The sequence below is a fragment of the Dictyostelium discoideum genome, assembly GCF_000004695.1.
Source record: "Dictyostelium discoideum AX4 chromosome 2 chromosome, whole genome shotgun sequence".
Taxonomy (NCBI): domain Eukaryota; phylum Evosea; class Eumycetozoa; order Dictyosteliales; family Dictyosteliaceae; genus Dictyostelium; species Dictyostelium discoideum.
In genome coordinates this window covers 7,076,220-7,092,416 of record NC_007088.5, presented here as the reverse complement: position 1 = coordinate 7,092,416, position 16,197 = coordinate 7,076,220, and the positions used below count along the sequence as shown (strand labels likewise).

The following is a 16,197-nucleotide window of genomic DNA, read 5'->3' as shown; positions in this document are numbered from 1 at the left end:
AATAAAAAATTACAATTTTATAATTTTCTATATTTTCTTCCTCTTTGAAAAAAAAAAAAAAAAAAAAAAAAAAAAAATTTAATAAGAGAGTTAAATAAAAAAAAAATTAAAAAAATACAACGAGTTAAATAAAAAAAAAATTGAAAAAAAAAAAAAAATTAAAAATCAAAATTAAAAATTAAATTATTTAAAAAGTGTAGAAATGTTTCTAAAAATAAAAATAAATAAAATGTTTCTACACTTTTTAAAGTAAATTTCAATTTTAATTTAATTTTAATTTTTTTTTATTTTTTATTTTTTACTTTTTTTTTTTATTTTTTTTTATTTTATTTTTTTTTTATTTTATTTTTTATTTTGTTTTTTTCATGTTCAACTCTAAAAATAAAATCATTTATTTAAGTTCAAAATTAATACAACAAAATAATATAAATAATAATATAAATAATAATTTAATTAGATTTTCAATTAGAAACTATAATAATAATAATTATAATAAAATGTCATTAGATAATTGTAAAAAAGTAGCAGCATATAAAGCAGTTGATGATTTTGTTAAAGATGGTTGTAAAATTGGTATTGGTAGTGGTAGTACAATAAAGTATGCAGTTGATAGAATTAAAGAATTAGGATTAAAGAATGTAATTTGTGTACCAACATCATTTCAATCTACTCAATTAATTGTTGAAGCAGGATTAGAGTTATCAGATTTATCACGTACACCAGAATTGGATATTACAATCGATGGTGCAGATGAAGTGGATAAGGATTTTAATTTAATTAAAGGTGGTGGTGGTTGTCAATTACAAGAGAAGATCGTTGCATACTCTTCAAAGAAATTAGTTATTGTTGCAGATCATACAAAGGAATCAACAGAGTTGGGTGAAAATTGGAAAAAAGGTATCCCAATTGAAGTGGTACCAATGGCTTACGTACCTGTAATGAAGAAATTAGAAAGTTCATCATTTTCATTGACTCCAAAATTACGTATGGCCGTAAATAAAGCTGGTCCAGTTGTAACTGATAATGGTAATTTCATAATCGATGCTCAATTCTCAAAACCACTATCAAATATTCCACAATTAGCAATTGATATTAAAATGATTCCAGGTGTTGTTGAAACAGGTTTATTTGTAAATATGACTAAAATTGCTTATTTCGGTCAAACTGATGGTACTTGTAAAGTTAAATCAATTTAAAAAAAAATTAAAAATTAAAAATTAAAAAAAATAAAAAAAATAAAATAAATATGTTAAAAACCTTTTTTTTTTTTTTTTTTTTTTTTATAAACTCATTAATTGAAAATTAAAAATTAAAAAAAAATTAAATTAATTTGGATTATTCTAGTTATTTTCAATTAATTTTAAAATTATTTATTTTTTTCTTTTATTTTCAAAAAATATTAAAACAAAATTTGGATTATTCTAGTTATTTTCATTGAATCTTCTATTTTATTTTTTTATTTATTTTTTTTTAATTTTTAATTTTTTATTTTTTAATTTTTTTAAAAAATCCCCAATAAATATCACACATACAAATGCTTTTGAATAAAAAAAAAAAAAAAAAAAAAACAACAAATAAAATAAAATAAAATAAACATAATGAATAATAAAGAAGAAATTATAATTATAAAGAAATTACCAAATTATTTATATAAAAAAATTATTGGATATGTTTTAGAATTTTTAAAATATTGTATACCAAATGGTAGTGGTCCAAATTATTTAAAGTCATTAATCGGTGAAAATATAAAGAGATTAATGTTGGTTAATAGGGAATGGTATTATAGTTGGGTAACAGATTCGTTATTGTATTTACCAGAATTTAAAGCACATAGTGATTTTAGTAAATTTAGATTACCATGGTTTCAACAACTATTATCAAAACAATATAAATTCTTAGCAGTGTCAAGTAGAACATTGGATACTCAACCACAAATTGTTGAACTAGCCGTTTTTACAAATCCAATTGTAAAAATTAATAAAAATCGTTTATTAAAATATTCAAAAAATATCGTCTCTTTAACCATTGATAATGAATCATCATCTTATAAAGACTGCGATTTTCATTCGATTAGGTTACCACTTTTCCAAAATATTACAAAATTATTCATGCAATTCGATATACCACAACATTGGTATGAATTTATTGAATTAATTAAACCAATTAAAACTGGTGATCAATATCAAGTCGTTGGTGCCAATATTGAAATACTAAGTTTAAGATTCTCTGCAATTAAACAAAATCAAATACCGTTAGTTGATTTAACATGTTTTAATGAAACTATTAAATTGGGTGGTTTAATAAACCTTTCAAAATTATTCATTATGGATAGTGGTCCAAATGGTTTAACTGGTTTTAAAAATTCTTTACTTTGTAAACAATTAACATCATTAGCAATTTATTCATGTAAAGAAGTTAATTGTAATCAATTAGTTGATTTAATTTCATCATCATCATCATCATCATCTCCTTCTTCTTCAAAAACACCAACAACAGCAACAAAAGAAACTTCAACTTGTAAATTAGAAAAATTAGAAATTAAAAATTGTACTGGTATTGATTCAAATTTAATATTAGATGCAATTAATAACTCTTTTAATAAATTAAAATATTATAATGATTCACCTTCAATTACACCAAGAGATTCACCTTCAATTACAGTTTCAAAAGTTCAATCATTTTTAACAAATTTATCAAATAATATTGAAAAAGTTGTTTTATTAAGAACAATTACAAGTGATTCAGATAAAACATCATCACCACCACCACCACCACCATCTCAAATTCAACAAAATTTAGATAATTTTATTTGGAATAATGATAATGATAATAATAAAAATAATAATAATAATAATAATAATAATAATAATAATAATAATAATAATAATAATAATAATAATAATAATAATATAAAAAAAGATGAAAAACTAATTTGTAATATTGAACAATTATCATTAATGACATTATTTCCAATTTTATCATTACCAGTTTTAAGAGATATTGAATTTAAAAATCTAAGATCATTAGAGATAAAATTTACAGAGGTTGATGATATTGATATCTTAGTTGATGGTTGTATGAATGTTTTAATAAATTTGGTTAGATTAAAGATTTCAAGTGATTATGAATCAAGACCAATAACAAATAAATTCTATGAAATGATTGGAAAGAGTAAATCAATTGTAGAATTGATATTAATTGGTTTTAAATTCACATCAATTGATTTAATAGCATTCCTTAATAAATTTCATCCAACATTAGAATTTTTATCATTGGAAGGTGAAACCGATACAAATGATACCGATTTAATGAAAGTATTTTGTAATGAAAATTCAAAGATAACTTCATTGGATCTACAATTAACATTTACAAATTTTAAATCACCAATACACTCTTATCAATTACTATTGGATTTATTATTGGTTAATAAATTTTATCATCTATCTTTTATAACTCAAAATACAACTCAAATTAAATCGATACCAACTGATCAATTAATAAATGCCATTAAATCAAGTGACAAACTTTTAACACTTTCAACTGGTCAATTCAATCCAATCGCAAATATTATATCAAAAACTTGTTATGATTGTGGTAAATCAAATTATTTCAATCCACCAACTACTTTAAAATATTATTCTTGGGCAAATTAATAAATAATAATAATAATAATAATTTATTTATTTTATTTTTTGAATTCTTTAATTTAAATTGAAGAATTTGGATTTGAATTATTATAAACAACTGGGGAAACTATAATAATTAAAAAAAAAAAAATTAAAAGGTTAGAAATTTTATTTAATAAATAATATATTATTTTTTTAAAAATACTTACAATTTTTTAAAGTTTCAACATATAAATATTCATTTAATGAATTGTAAGCATAAAAGAATGCTAATTTATTTATTGAATATGGATATAAATTAAATTTAACAATATTTGGTTGAATTAATTTATAATCAGTTGGTCTTCCAGTTGAATATTTAATATTGGTAATATTAAAGAATTTACCGAATGGATAATTTAAAATCAATTCAATCTTTTGATTATCTTGATTCATTGATTGTACCCATTGTTTTGGTGCCAAGTAACTGAATGAATATGTGTATATTGATTTGTTTTCATTGTAAATTGAGAAATTACCTTCACCAAATCCAGCTGGGATTGTAAATGTGCCATTGGCAAAAACGACACCATTGGTTGCTGAATATGGTAAATTTGAAATTACTGTACCATTTGAAAATTTCAATTCACCAATTAAATTCTTTATGAAATAACCACTTATTGTAATAATACCACCAGAGAAATCAAATGATTGTAAACTAATATTAACATTTAATAATTTAGTTGGAACTAATAATTTATTTGATTGAACATTTGGTGAAATTGGTGATTTAAAATAAATATATCTTTCGCCATTGTATTCCCAATTAGAAGCATTTAATGAAAAGGAAGTATATTTAATTTCGTTACCATCACTACTTGAGAATCCTACGAAATTTGATCCAACACAATTTTCACAATTAAATGTGTATTTTAAATTCTCAGATTTAACAAGTGATAGACTAATTTGTTTTTTTGAAAATTTAAACTCTCTTCTATTTCCATGTAAATTTATTGAAACTACATTATCAATATAACCCCTAATATACAATATAATAGTTGAAGAATTAAATGACATAACATTTGTTGAATTTAATATTGTTTTATCACCAATTATAAACATGTAATCAGATTGAATAGATTTCAAAAATAAACCATTAATTATGATTTTATCTTGATCTTCATCATTTTTGAAACTATAAACAATAGGTTCTTTGAAAATTATAAAATAGTAATATTAGTATTATTATTATTATTATTATTATTATTATTATTATTATTATTATTATTATTATTATTATTATTATTATTATTATTATTATTATTTAATGAATGTATTGTCCCCTTTAAATATATATATACATACCAAGATTAAGTTTTTCAACTACAACATCATTATTAAATGAAAAAACATTTGAAGAATTAGCATTTAAATAAATTGAAATTGTATTTGGTTTTGTTGAGTTAAAATCTACAGTTTTTCTTTCAACATTTATACTTTGACAAACCTTCTTTGTAAATACTCTTATATTTGATTTTACATAATAATCTTGAATATCTTCAAAACTAACATCATAATCAAAATCAGTATTCCAATCACAATAAAATTTAATTGAAGATGATATTCCAAGACTTTGAGAATAATTTAACATTAAGGCAAAATCATCTAATCCATATCTTCCTATTTGAAAAGTTTCAGTGTACGCATTTGTGGGGTTAACATAAATTTGGTAATATGTCGATTGATAACCATAATAATGAACCGCACTACAAATACCAAATGCAAAAGACTGAATATTATTCTTATACTTTATAAATTAAATTACACAAAAACTGACAATTAGTAATTTTTTTTAAAAAATAATAATAATAATAATAATAATAATAATAATAATAATAATAATAATAATAATAATAATAATAATAATAATAATAATAATAATAATAATAATAATAATAATAATAATATTAATAATAATAATAATAATAATAATATTAAATAATTAAAAATTAATTTACATTTCCATAATACATAATATTTTTAAACTGGGTTAAATCAATTGACATGGAACCAGAATTGAATACACAAGAATTTATAATTGAGGTTACATCTTGGTAATAAAAGTTTTCAATAGATGTTATATTTGTTTGTTGTAATGGGTTAACCAATTCAATATCAATTCTATTTCCAGTTTGATTATAAGATTTAAAAATATAATAATTTTTTAAAGGTGAACAATTTATATTTATAAAAAATAAATAAAAAAAAGAAAAAATAAAAACAAATAATTTACTTGTTTTTAATGCCATTGTTTGAGTTTAGAAATTTTTTAATTTAAAAAAAAAAAAAATTTCTTTATTTTTTGTACAGAAAAAAAAAAAAAAAAATTAAAATTTCTTAAGAGTTGTTATTCGTAAAATTTTTAAAAAATGAAGAAAAAAAAACAACAGATATTTTCTTGAAAACTAAAGAATAATCAAATTTTTTTTTTTTTTTTTTTTTTTTTCGGCTAGAAAATAAAAACAAAACTTTTCAAAAATAAAAAAATCAAATCCAAATTTAGATTCTTAAATATTGAAAATATTAGTATTAGTATTCAGAATTTATCTCTGTTTCCAATTTTTTTTAATTAATTCTTTTTCTAATGAAAAAATTATTTCTTAAAAAATTATTTCTTAAAAAAAAAAAAATCTTCTTTTTTTTTTTTCAATCTCTCCAAGCCAACAAAAAATCTTTTTTTTGAAACTTCACTTTTTTTTTTTTATATTATAATCAAAATATCTCAAAAAAAAAAAAAAAAAAAAAAACCATTATTCCAAATACCATATGTCTATATTTCGGACATGATTTAAATAATAATCAAATTAGGATGAATTCAATATATTTCAAATGATTGAAAATATATATAGAAATATTTTTTTTTTTTTAATTTTTTTAATTTTTTTTATTATTTTTTTTATTATTACTAAAAATAAACACCCGTTGTTTAATGCAAAATTTTTGTGTGTTGTGGGGTTGTTCAAATAATATTGGTTTTTTTTATTTTTTTTTTTTTTTATTTTTTTTTTTTATTTTTTTTTTTATTTATTATATTAATTTTTTTATTTTTTTTTTTATTTTTTATTTACCAATTATTACATCCTAGTGTTCCAATTCATTTATTATAATAAAATTTCAATACCTTCAATAATTAATTTTTTTTGTAGGTTGAAAAAAATAAATAAATAATAATTGCCAATCACACACACTAAAAAAAAAAATAAAATAAAAAATAAAAAAAAAAAAAAAAATATAAAAAATAAATTTTTATTTTAATGAAATAGAATAATAATAATAATTTTAAAATAATAAAATAAAAATAAAATTCATTCAATATGAATAAAATAATAGTTTTTTTAATCTTTTTTTTATCGATTATAAATATAATACAATGTCAATCACCTTACCCTTATAATACAACATTAGGTTGTTCAATGTATGGCGTTTCATCTTCATTTGTTGAAGCAAAAGATTTTCCACCATTAGTAAGTTTTTTATTATTAATAAAAATAAAAATATTTATTTTCTATGAAAAATTAATTATTTTTTTTTTTTATTTTTTTTTTTTTTTTATTTTTTATGTTTTTATTATTTTTTTTTTTTTAATATTAAAATTTCAGAATAATACGGAAATCGCACCAAATACATGTCAATTAACACATCCAGAATATTCAATTGAATCATGTTGTAATTATAATCAAACTTTAATCTTACAAACCAATATGTTGGTAGCGGGTGGTATATTTGGTAGATGTAGTAGTTGTATGGTTAATCTTTATAATCTATGGTGTGCATCGTCATGTTCACCCTATCAGAAATCATTTATGGTACCAACTAAAGTTGATAATAAAACTGACCAAATCATTAGCATCGATTTCGTTTTACATCCAGATTTCGCCAATGGTTTATATAATTCATGTAGAGATGTACATGCCAATGGTGCTCAACCATTTGGTGTAATGTTTCCAACTGCACAATTGTTCTTCACTGGTGTTTTCTCTGCAGTGAATCCAACATTCAAAGAATTAAATTGGGTTTTTAATAATGAAGGTTATAATGATGCAATCGTACCATGTTCTGAAGGTTGTTCTTGTGATCAATGTCGTGATGCTTGTTTACCTCCCCCTTCCTATAAAGATATTGGTTTATTAAATGATACAATCATTCAAACTCATTTATTAATAGAGTAAGTAAATTTATAATATTATTATTATTATTTATTATATATTTTAAATATATATATTAATATTTTGGTTTTTTTTTTTTTTTTTTTTTAAGAGTACCACATTTAACAATTTGGATAGTTTGGTCATTTTTATTATTTTTATTATCATTATTATTTGGATTTAGCATTTGGTTAATATTTAAATATTCATCAAAGATTAGATATTTTAAGGGTAAAAAGTTTAAAACAGTAATGATGATAATATTGGGTATTTTATTCATTTGTACAGTATTGATACCATTTGTAACTACTCATCAAATGATAGATGGTAAAACAGCAAGTTGTATGTGGAAATTAGATGATGGAAAAGAATGGAATTGTTCATTTGCAATGGGTGTATCCATTTATATAATGATAACATTATTGTTATTATCAATAGTAATTTTAGCTTGTATAATTGTTGATAAAACAGCTTCAAATAGAAATTCAAGAAGAATACTTGGTATTAGTGGTGGTATAATTAATCAACAAGTTAATAATGATGAAATTCAAAATACCAATAATAATAGAAATAATAACAATAATAGTGGTAGCAATTATTCAAATATTTTTCAAAAAGTATTTTATTGGTATGGAATTAATATTACAAAAAGACCAATAATAGTTTTAATATGTTGTTTACTATTTACAATTGGTATTGGTATTGGTATTATTTCATTAGAGATTGAAACTGATCCAGTAAAATTATGGGTATCACCAGATAGTAGATCAGCAATTGAGAAACAATATTTCGATGATCATTTCGGTCCATTCTATCGTGTTGAACAATTAATTTTAATACCAAAACAAAAGAATTTATCAACGATTTTCAATTATGATTTATTTAAATCATTAATTGATATAGAGACACAACTAATGAAGAATACAAGTGTAAAGCTTAATGATGGTTCAAATAGGATTATAACATTGGATCAATTATGTTTTGAACCTACTAAACGTGGTTGTTTGGTTGAGAGTATAACAGGTATTTTTCAACGTGATCAAAATAAATTAAATCAACAAAAGGATAATGTAATTGGTTGGTTTGAACAATGTAAATCACAATTACTTTCACCAGAATGTATGGATTCAACTGGTGTACCTGTAAATCCAAAGATAGTATTGGGTGGTTGGAATGATAATTCAACGTTGGCAAAAGCATTTGTCACCACTTTCCTATTGAATAATCCAGATTCAATGATTGATAGATCAATGATGTGGGAACAAGTTTGGTTAAATAAAATTCAAGAGATTTCAAATGATCCTTCATGTCCATTCGAAATATCATTCAATGCTCAAAGATCAGTACAAGATGAATTGGCAAGAGAAGGTAATGCAGATATACCAACGATTATCGTTAGTTATTTCGTTATGTTTTTATATATCTCCCTTAGTTTAGGTAGTTATTACCCATTTCCAAGAAGATTCAATTCATTTTTCATTCGTTCAAGATTTGCATTGGGTCTATCTGGTATTTGTATAGTTGCATGTTCAATTATAATCTCTGTTGGTATTTGTTCAATTCTACGTATAAAAGCAACTCTAATCATTAGTGAAGTTATACCATTCTTAGTGTTAGCCATTGGTGTTGATAATATATTCATTTTAGTAAATACTTTTGAATCTTTACATGTTGCATCATCATCATCATCATCATCAATTAGTGGTTTTAATCAAAATCATCATCAAATGCCAACACCAGAAGAATCATTTGCTCGTACACTTGCAAAGGTTGGTCCATCAATTGCATTAGCATCATTAAGTGAATCATTTGCTTTCCTATTAGGTTCCTTAACTAAAATGCCAGCAGTAAAAGCATTTTCATTCTATGCTTCAATTGCAGTTTTCTTTGACTTCCTATTACAAATTAGTGCATTCGCTTGTTTATTAGTTTTAGATACAAAACGTTTACAATCAAGAAGAGTTGATTGTTTACCATGCTTATCATTAAATGGTGATAATTCAGATTTAGAAGATGATCCATTTGATAATATTGATCAACAATTAAATAGTAATAATAATAATAATAATAATAATCTTAATAACAATGATAACAATAATAATAATAATCAAGAAGAAATTGAAAATGAACCACTTTTAATTAATGGTGAAGATGATGATAGAAATGATAATGCTCATAATTTTAATTATGATGTTGATGCATTAAATGTTGTTGATGGTTTAAATATTAATAATGAAGAATCATCACCATTATCAAAAAAGAGAATGTTAAAAAAGAAATCAAAAAAGAAAACAACATTATTAAAGGAATTATTTACAAAATATTATGCTCCATTTTTAGTTCATCCAATTTCAAAATTATTAATTATAATATTCTTTATTGCAATGTTATTGTTTTCAATAAATTATGCATATCAAATTCCAATTGGTTTAGATCAAAAGGTTGCACTACCAAGAAACTCTTATCTTCAAGCTTATTTCACAAATATGAATCAATTCTTAGAGGTTGGACCACCAATGTATATAGTTGTAAAAGGAAATTATGATTTCTCCATACCATCAATTCAAAATCAATTTTGTACAGTAGGTGGTTGTAATAATAATTCAGTTATAAATACATTTGATAATGCACCATTCATTTCACCTGGAATTTCATCATGGTTAGATGATATGTTACAATGGAGTAATACTGTCGGTTGTTGTACAGCATTCGATAATGGTACCTATTGTAATAGTGATGAACCTGGTTGTGATCAACAATGTTTCCCATTGGAAAAATCTGGTAGACCCGATCCATCACTATTTAAAAAGTATTTACCTGCATTTTTAAATTTCACAAATACAGATCAATGTCCATTGGCAGGTTTAGCATATACTGGTGATGTAAAATTCAATAGTGATGGTAGTATTGCAGCAACTCGTTTCGATGCTTATCATACAACTCTAAGAACTCAAAATGATTTCATCAATGCACTTGCCACAAGTTATTATTTGGCTGACCATTCAGATGCTCAAGTTTTCACTTATAGTATTTTCTATTGTTACTTTGAAGCTTATTTAACCATAAAACAAGTGGCATTAAAAGGTATTTTATTGGCATTGGGAAGTGTATTTTTCGTATCACTAGCTATATTAATGAATCCATTGGTTTCAATATTGGTTGTACTTTGTGTTGGTATGACGGTTGTTGACCTTTTGGCCGTCATGACATTATGGGATATATCTTTGAATGCAATCTCTGTCGTAAATTTAATTATGGCTGTTGGTATATCAATAGAATTTTGCGTTCATATTGCAAGTACATTCATCAGATCACCAAAACATTATTCAAGAGATGAAAAGGTTAAATTTGCAATATCAGAAATGGGTGCAAACATATTTAGTGGTATCTTTATCACAAAACTTTTAGGTTGTGTAGTTTTAGCTTTTTCAAAATCAGAAATCTTTATCATATACTATTTCAAAATGTATATAAGTATTTGTTTATTAGCAGCTGTTCATGGTTTAGTCTTATTACCAGTTTTATTATCAATATTTGGTACAAACAAATTTTCTTTTGAAAAATTTTTAACTTTTAAAAAAGATAGTTAAAAATAATAAAATAATAAAATAAAAAATAAAAAATAAAAATACAAAGAAAACATATAATTTTTTTTTTTATTTTTTTTTTTATAATCAAAAGGATTTTATTTCGTTAACTTTTTTTAAAACATGTAAATTTCGGCCATGTTTTGTTTTTATATATAAATTATTTTTTTAATTAATAATTAATAAAATTTGGTCTTGTAAAGAAGACTGTGCTTCTTAATGTTATAGTATTTGTTGTAGTATTTATAGAATTTTCATTGTTTTCAACTGAAATTAATGTTGAAACTTTTGAAACATTGTTTGATAATGAAATTAATGATTCTATTTTAAAAAAAAAAATAAAAATAATTAATATTTATTATTTATAATTTACAATGAAATAAAATTAATTTAAAATACATACTGAATAACATTTTAAAATATATTTATTTTTTTAATATTTTTCTTTTTTTTTTTTTAATAATTTATATTAATTAATGTTTTGATTTGTGATTTATTTTTAAGTATTTATTTTTTTAAAAAAAAAAAATACTATTTATATTTACTTTTTTTTTTTTTTTTTTTTTGATTAAAGTAAAATAATAAATAAAAATAAAAATAAAATAAAAATTAAAATAGAAATAATCGTATAACTTGATAATTAAAAATTGACCCCTTCTTTACTATGGGTTGATTTTTTTTTTTTTTTTTTTTTTTTTTTTTTTTTTGCTAAAAATAAAAAATTGATAAATCTATAGATTGAAAAATAAAATATATTTGTAAATTGAATATGTTGCTATTTTTAAATTTATATGAGAAGCAGAAATAATATGTATGATATCAACATTTATTAAAATCAAGATTTATATTTTAGATATTTGATTTTTTAAAATATATTGAATAATTGTCCGGCTAATAAATTTATTGATATCAACTTTAATTTTTGTTTATCAAAAAGAAATAATTATCAATTTTTTTTTTTTTTTTTTTGTCAAAATAATTATTATTGTTATTATCAAAAAAATGAAGTATGATTTTGGAAATTTAATAATAATAATTTATTTTTTATTTTTACTATTTTTTTTATAAATTATTATTTTTTCTAAAATTAAAAATGATTTAATTCATAATAATAATTAAATATTGAGTTATTCGAACAATTATTCTTAATGTAAATTAACAATTAGTTATCTATTTTTAAAAACATTGGAAATTTGGTCTAGAAAAAAAAAAGCTACTAGTTTGATTTCTAGTTGTAATTGTATTTAATGAATTAATATATAATGAATGTTTATTATTTTCACTAATTAATAAATTTGAACATTCATTTAAAGAATTATTTATTTTTATGTTTAATTTAATTGATTCTAAAATTTAAAATATTAATAAATAAATATCAACCAATTATATAAAATTAATTTTAACATACCAAATAGCATTTTAATTTCTTTTATTTATTTTTAGAAGTTCTAGTTTTTAAGTTTTTATATAAATTTAAGGAAAGAAAAAAAAAAAAAAAAAAAAAAGAATAAAATTTTTAATTTAAATAATTTTTTTTTTTTTTTCTCAATTTGATGTCCCCTAAGATAATACATCATTAAGTAAAAAATAATAAAATAATTTCATCATTTTTATCTTCTTTTATTTTAAAAAAGGATGATGTTATAATTTTTTAAAATTAAATAAAAAACCTTTTTATTTTTAAAATAAATAAAGTAAATGAAGAAATTTTGTTATTTTTATTTTACTTGATTTACTTTAAAAATCAATTATATTGTTATTATATCCATATTAATACTCCTTAAGAAAATTAAAATTATTATAAAAATAAAATAAAAAACTTATAAAAGAAGAAAATTGATTTTAAAAATGATGATAACAATTATTTGGAAAAAAATAGTGATCAATGAGCGGGTAAATAATTATATAATCATTAAAAATTAAAATTTAAAATAATTATTTTTATTTTTGTCAAAAAGAAAATGATGTTGATACCATATCTACATTTTTTAAAATTATCTTTTAATTAAAATAATAAAATCTCTTCTTTTAATGTGTGTGTGTTTATCAAAAAAACCTTTTAATTTTTAAAACACATGTATGTCGACAACATCTATTTTACAAATTTGTTATTAGTGTTATTAAGTGGTTTTTTGGGGGTTATATTAAATGTTTAAACTAAAAATAAAAAAAAAAGTATAAATAAAAAAAAAAAAAATTATTTTAATCATTAAAAAAAAATTTTATTAATTAAATAAATAAAAAAACAAATATAAAAACTATATTAATATACTATAATTTAAAATGTTATTCAGTAAGTTGAAAAAAAAAAAAAAAAAAAAAAAAATTTTTAAAGTCATTGTATTAATTAATTTACTTTTTTTTTTTTAAATAGAATCTTTACTTTCATTATCAAACAAAAATTCATCATCATTATCAAGTTCAATTGAATCTAATAATATAAATTCAATTAGTACTACAAATAATTCTATTACAATGAAGAGTCCAACTGCCTTTTTCACAAGACCAAATTTTGTAAATTATTAAAAAAAAACGAAAAACTTTATATATATATATAAATTTACATGGCCGAACTTTACTTGTAAAATAAATTAAAATTAATAAACAAAACTTAATTAAAAAAACTAAAATTTTTTTTTTTTTTCTTTTTTTTTTTTTAAACTTTAAATAATAATAATAAAAATAATAATTATGACAAATTATCTAAAAAAATAAAAAGGTTACATATGTAAAATAAGAACTGAGTATTATTTTTATCGTTATTATTATTATTATTATTTATTTTTTGGTAAGAAATATATTAAGTTCATTATTTGATCAATTTTTGTTTTTTCTTTTTTTTTTGAAAGATTTTAAGTATAAAAATAAAAAGAAAAAAGTGAACAAAAGTACCCAAAAAAAAAAAAAATTTATATAAAATAAAAAAAAAAACGAAGTTCAAAAAACATTTAATTTTATTTAAATTTATTTTTTTTGAATTAAATTTTTTTTTTTGGTGCTATATTTGCAGGGTCAGGATAGAAAATGTTCAAAAAAATAAAAAAAAAAATAAAAAAAAAAAAATAAAAAAATAAAAAATTTGGTTTTATTTTTAAATAAATAAATAAATAAATAATTAATTTTTTTTATTAAATATACAAGTTTTTTATCGGCATTGTTTATATCATATTATTTTTTTTTTTAATAGTTTACAAAGTTTGGTCTTGTAAAGAATGCAGTAGAACTTTTGTTTGTAATTTCATTTTTAAATTCATTACAATCATTGTTTGTTTGATTTGAAATTAAAGATGAATTTAAGGTGGTATTTTTATTTGATAATGAAATTAATGATTCTAAATTTAAAAAAAAAAATATTAAATTAATATTAAATTCATTGATATTTTTAAAAAATAATTCTAATAAAAAAATAAAAAAAAAAATACATACTGAATAACATTTTATAAATATATTTTTTTTTTATAGTTTTTAATTTATTTAACTTTAGTTTTTAATTAATGATTTTTGTTTGATATAAAAAATTAAAATTAAAAAAAGTATTTATACTGTTTTTTTTTTTAATTTTAAAATCGAAATAATTTTTAGTTATAATTAATTTAATCACACACTCACAACCACCCACCCCCCTCCACCACTACTTAATAAACACACAATTATTTAATAAATTAAATAAATTAAAATTTGTAAAAATATTATGTTGACATACAAGTAAAGTTAAATGTTAATATAAAATTAAGCCAAGCAAAATGATATCAACAAGAATAATAATATAATTTAAAACCTTTTTATTAATAGATAATAATTTTTTTAATCAATAATTTTCTTCAACTACCATATAAAAATCATAAATATTGTATGTTTTCAACAATCATTGTTTTAAAATTGATATCATCATTAATTAATTTTCATTTTTTTTCTTCATTTATATAATTTTTCAATTCAAATTTAAAAAATATAATAATATGTCATGTAAAAATGCACTATATTTTAAAAAATATAAGTGATCAAAACTTATTCATCATCCTGTTTTTTATGATTCTCATTTTTCCTATACTTTTTTTCATTTTTAAAAGTTTTTAAAACAATGAAAAAAAAAAAATTCATTAAAAAAAAAAAAGAACAAAATAAAAGAGAAATGGTAAAAGTAAAATAAAATAAAAATAAATAGCATAGCTATCAGCAACTCGAAAAAAAAGTAAAATTAAAGAGAAATAAATTAAAACAAAATCAAAAAATAAAATAATTAAAAAAATAAATACACCAGCGATTCTAAAAAAAAAAAGAAAAACAAGAAATCAATTATTTTCTAAATTTAAAAGTTTGGAAAAAAAAAAGAAAAACAAGAAATTAATTATATTCTAAATTGGTTTATTTTGATTTAGTTTGTTTCTTTTTTTGTTTTTTTGTTTTTTTCTTTTTAATAAATAATATCATTTTCTTTTTTCTTTTCTTTTCTTTTTTTTCCAAACCTTTTAAAATAATAATTTCAAACATTTTGTTTTAAAGCTTTATGATTTTTAAAATAGTTTTTAAATCCTTTTTGTTGGTGGAGTATAAACACTATTTTACAATAAATTCAAATTCTAGAATATATAATTAAATAGGTTAGGGTATAGTAGAAGGAATGGAAGAATAAATTGTGGTAGGATTTTATTTTGTGGTTAAAATTTTAATTTATTAGAATCAATACAAATCATTTCTTAAATCAACAATTTTTAAACAATCATTAAACATAGGTGTTGTTTTGTTTATTGTGATTTCATGTACATATTTTAAACATAAATATGAAATAAAATGATTTAT

General features: G+C 20.0%; 8 protein-coding genes across 8 annotated transcripts; 4 read left to right on the top strand and 4 right to left on the bottom strand.

The window, feature by feature from the left end:
* Positions 1 to 497: 497 nt before the first annotated feature.
* rpiA (ribose-5-phosphate isomerase) lies at positions 498 to 1,196 on the top strand (the record flags this gene model as incomplete). Its single annotated transcript, XM_637924.1, has 1 exon — positions 498 to 1,196. One exon carries the CDS (start codon positions 498 to 500, stop codon positions 1,194 to 1,196), a length of 699 nt encoding a protein of 232 aa, XP_643016.1.
* Positions 1,197 to 1,598: 402 nt separating this feature from the next.
* On the top strand, positions 1,599 to 3,653 carry DDB_G0276709 (hypothetical protein; the record flags this gene model as incomplete). Its single annotated transcript, XM_637923.1, has 1 exon — positions 1,599 to 3,653. One exon carries the CDS (start codon positions 1,599 to 1,601, stop codon positions 3,651 to 3,653), a length of 2,055 nt encoding a protein of 684 aa, XP_643015.1.
* Positions 3,654 to 3,706: 53 nt separating this feature from the next.
* DDB_G0276659 (hypothetical protein) lies at positions 3,707 to 5,914 on the bottom strand (the record flags this gene model as incomplete). The annotated part of the gene is made up of 4 exons (XM_637922.1): positions 3,707 to 3,753; positions 3,836 to 4,816; positions 4,971 to 5,412; positions 5,624 to 5,914. The coding sequence occupies 4 exons, from the start codon at positions 5,912 to 5,914 to the stop codon at positions 3,707 to 3,709; spliced, it is 1,761 nt and encodes a 586-aa protein (XP_643014.1).
* Positions 5,915 to 6,979: 1,065 nt separating this feature from the next.
* DDB_G0276657 (hypothetical protein) lies at positions 6,980 to 11,400 on the top strand (the record flags this gene model as incomplete). The annotated part of the gene is made up of 3 exons (XM_637921.1): positions 6,980 to 7,129; positions 7,265 to 7,830; positions 7,923 to 11,400. 3 exons carry the CDS (start codon positions 6,980 to 6,982, stop codon positions 11,398 to 11,400), a joined length of 4,194 nt encoding a protein of 1,397 aa, XP_643013.1.
* A 169-nt stretch (positions 11,401 to 11,569) lies between these two features.
* On the bottom strand, positions 11,570 to 11,810 carry DDB_G0276655 (hypothetical protein; the record flags this gene model as incomplete). Its single annotated transcript, XM_637920.1, has 2 exons — positions 11,570 to 11,718; positions 11,801 to 11,810. The coding sequence occupies 2 exons, from the start codon at positions 11,808 to 11,810 to the stop codon at positions 11,570 to 11,572; spliced, it is 159 nt and encodes a 52-aa protein (XP_643012.1).
* A 763-nt stretch (positions 11,811 to 12,573) lies between these two features.
* DDB_G0276653 (hypothetical protein) lies at positions 12,574 to 12,815 on the bottom strand (the record flags this gene model as incomplete). Its single annotated transcript, XM_637919.1, has 2 exons — positions 12,574 to 12,743; positions 12,806 to 12,815. 2 exons carry the CDS (start codon positions 12,813 to 12,815, stop codon positions 12,574 to 12,576), a joined length of 180 nt encoding a protein of 59 aa, XP_643011.1.
* Positions 12,816 to 13,680: 865 nt separating this feature from the next.
* On the top strand, positions 13,681 to 13,923 carry DDB_G0276651 (hypothetical protein; the record flags this gene model as incomplete). The annotated part of the gene is made up of 2 exons (XM_637918.1): positions 13,681 to 13,690; positions 13,772 to 13,923. 2 exons carry the CDS (start codon positions 13,681 to 13,683, stop codon positions 13,921 to 13,923), a joined length of 162 nt encoding a protein of 53 aa, XP_643010.1.
* Positions 13,924 to 14,577: 654 nt separating this feature from the next.
* Positions 14,578 to 14,833, bottom strand: DDB_G0276707 (hypothetical protein; the record flags this gene model as incomplete). The annotated part of the gene is made up of 2 exons (XM_637917.1): positions 14,578 to 14,729; positions 14,824 to 14,833. The coding sequence occupies 2 exons, from the start codon at positions 14,831 to 14,833 to the stop codon at positions 14,578 to 14,580; spliced, it is 162 nt and encodes a 53-aa protein (XP_643009.1).
* Between the last annotated feature and the right edge of the window lie 1,364 nt (positions 14,834 to 16,197).